General features: G+C 62.1%; 1 protein-coding gene across 1 annotated transcript; it reads left to right on the top strand.

Moving 5' to 3' along the window:
• Window positions 1–201: 201 nt before the first annotated feature.
• EMH_0045520 (uncharacterized protein) lies at window positions 202–486 on the top strand (the record flags this gene model as incomplete). Its single annotated transcript, XM_013496076.1, has 1 exon — window positions 202–486. The coding sequence occupies one exon, from the start codon at window positions 202–204 to the stop codon at window positions 484–486; it is 285 nt and encodes a 94-aa protein (XP_013351530.1).
• Between the last annotated feature and the right edge of the window lie 86 nt (window positions 487–572).

The following is a 572-nucleotide window of genomic DNA, read 5'->3' as shown; positions in this document are numbered from 1 at the left end:
GCAGCGGGTGTAGAGAAAGGGGGGCCCCCATGTTGCTGCACAGCAGCAGCAGCAGAACACCAGCTGTCCCTGCGGGTACCTCTGGATCATCTGTCCCTGGGGCCTCCTTCCAAAGGCCATGCATTCCTCCTGCTTTCTGCTGCTGCTGCTGCTGCTGCTGCTGCTGCTGCCTCTTCGCGGCAGCAGAAGCACACCTGCGGCATGCTGCAGCAGACACACAGGAGAGGCGGTAGCCCCAGCAATAAGGACCCGCCAGCTGAAGCGACCACAGAGGTGCAGCAGAAGCAGCAGCAGCAGCAGCAGCAGCAGAAACAGCAGCAGCAGCAGCAGCAGCAGCTTACAGCAGGAGATAGTGCGCCTGAAGCAAAGGAGACTGGATATGGGGATCAGCAGCTGCAGCAGAGAAAAGAGGGGGGGAAGGCACAGCAGCAAGCGCAGCAGCAAGCGAGCTATCGGCTCCTGTTGCTGTTGGATGCCGATGGTTAGTGCTGCTGGTGCTGCTGCTGCTGCTGCTGCTGCTGCTGGTGATACGGTCCCTAGGGGGGCCCCCTGAGGGGGGCCCCCCAGTTGCT

This window comes from Eimeria mitis, genomic scaffold (genome assembly GCF_000499745.2).
Source record: "Eimeria mitis Houghton genomic scaffold, Emh_scaff1898, whole genome shotgun sequence".
Classification (NCBI taxonomy): Eukaryota; Apicomplexa; class Conoidasida; order Eucoccidiorida; family Eimeriidae; genus Eimeria; species Eimeria mitis.
Note: the sequence above shows the minus strand (reverse complement) of the source record. Positions and strands in the feature narration are given on the sequence as shown.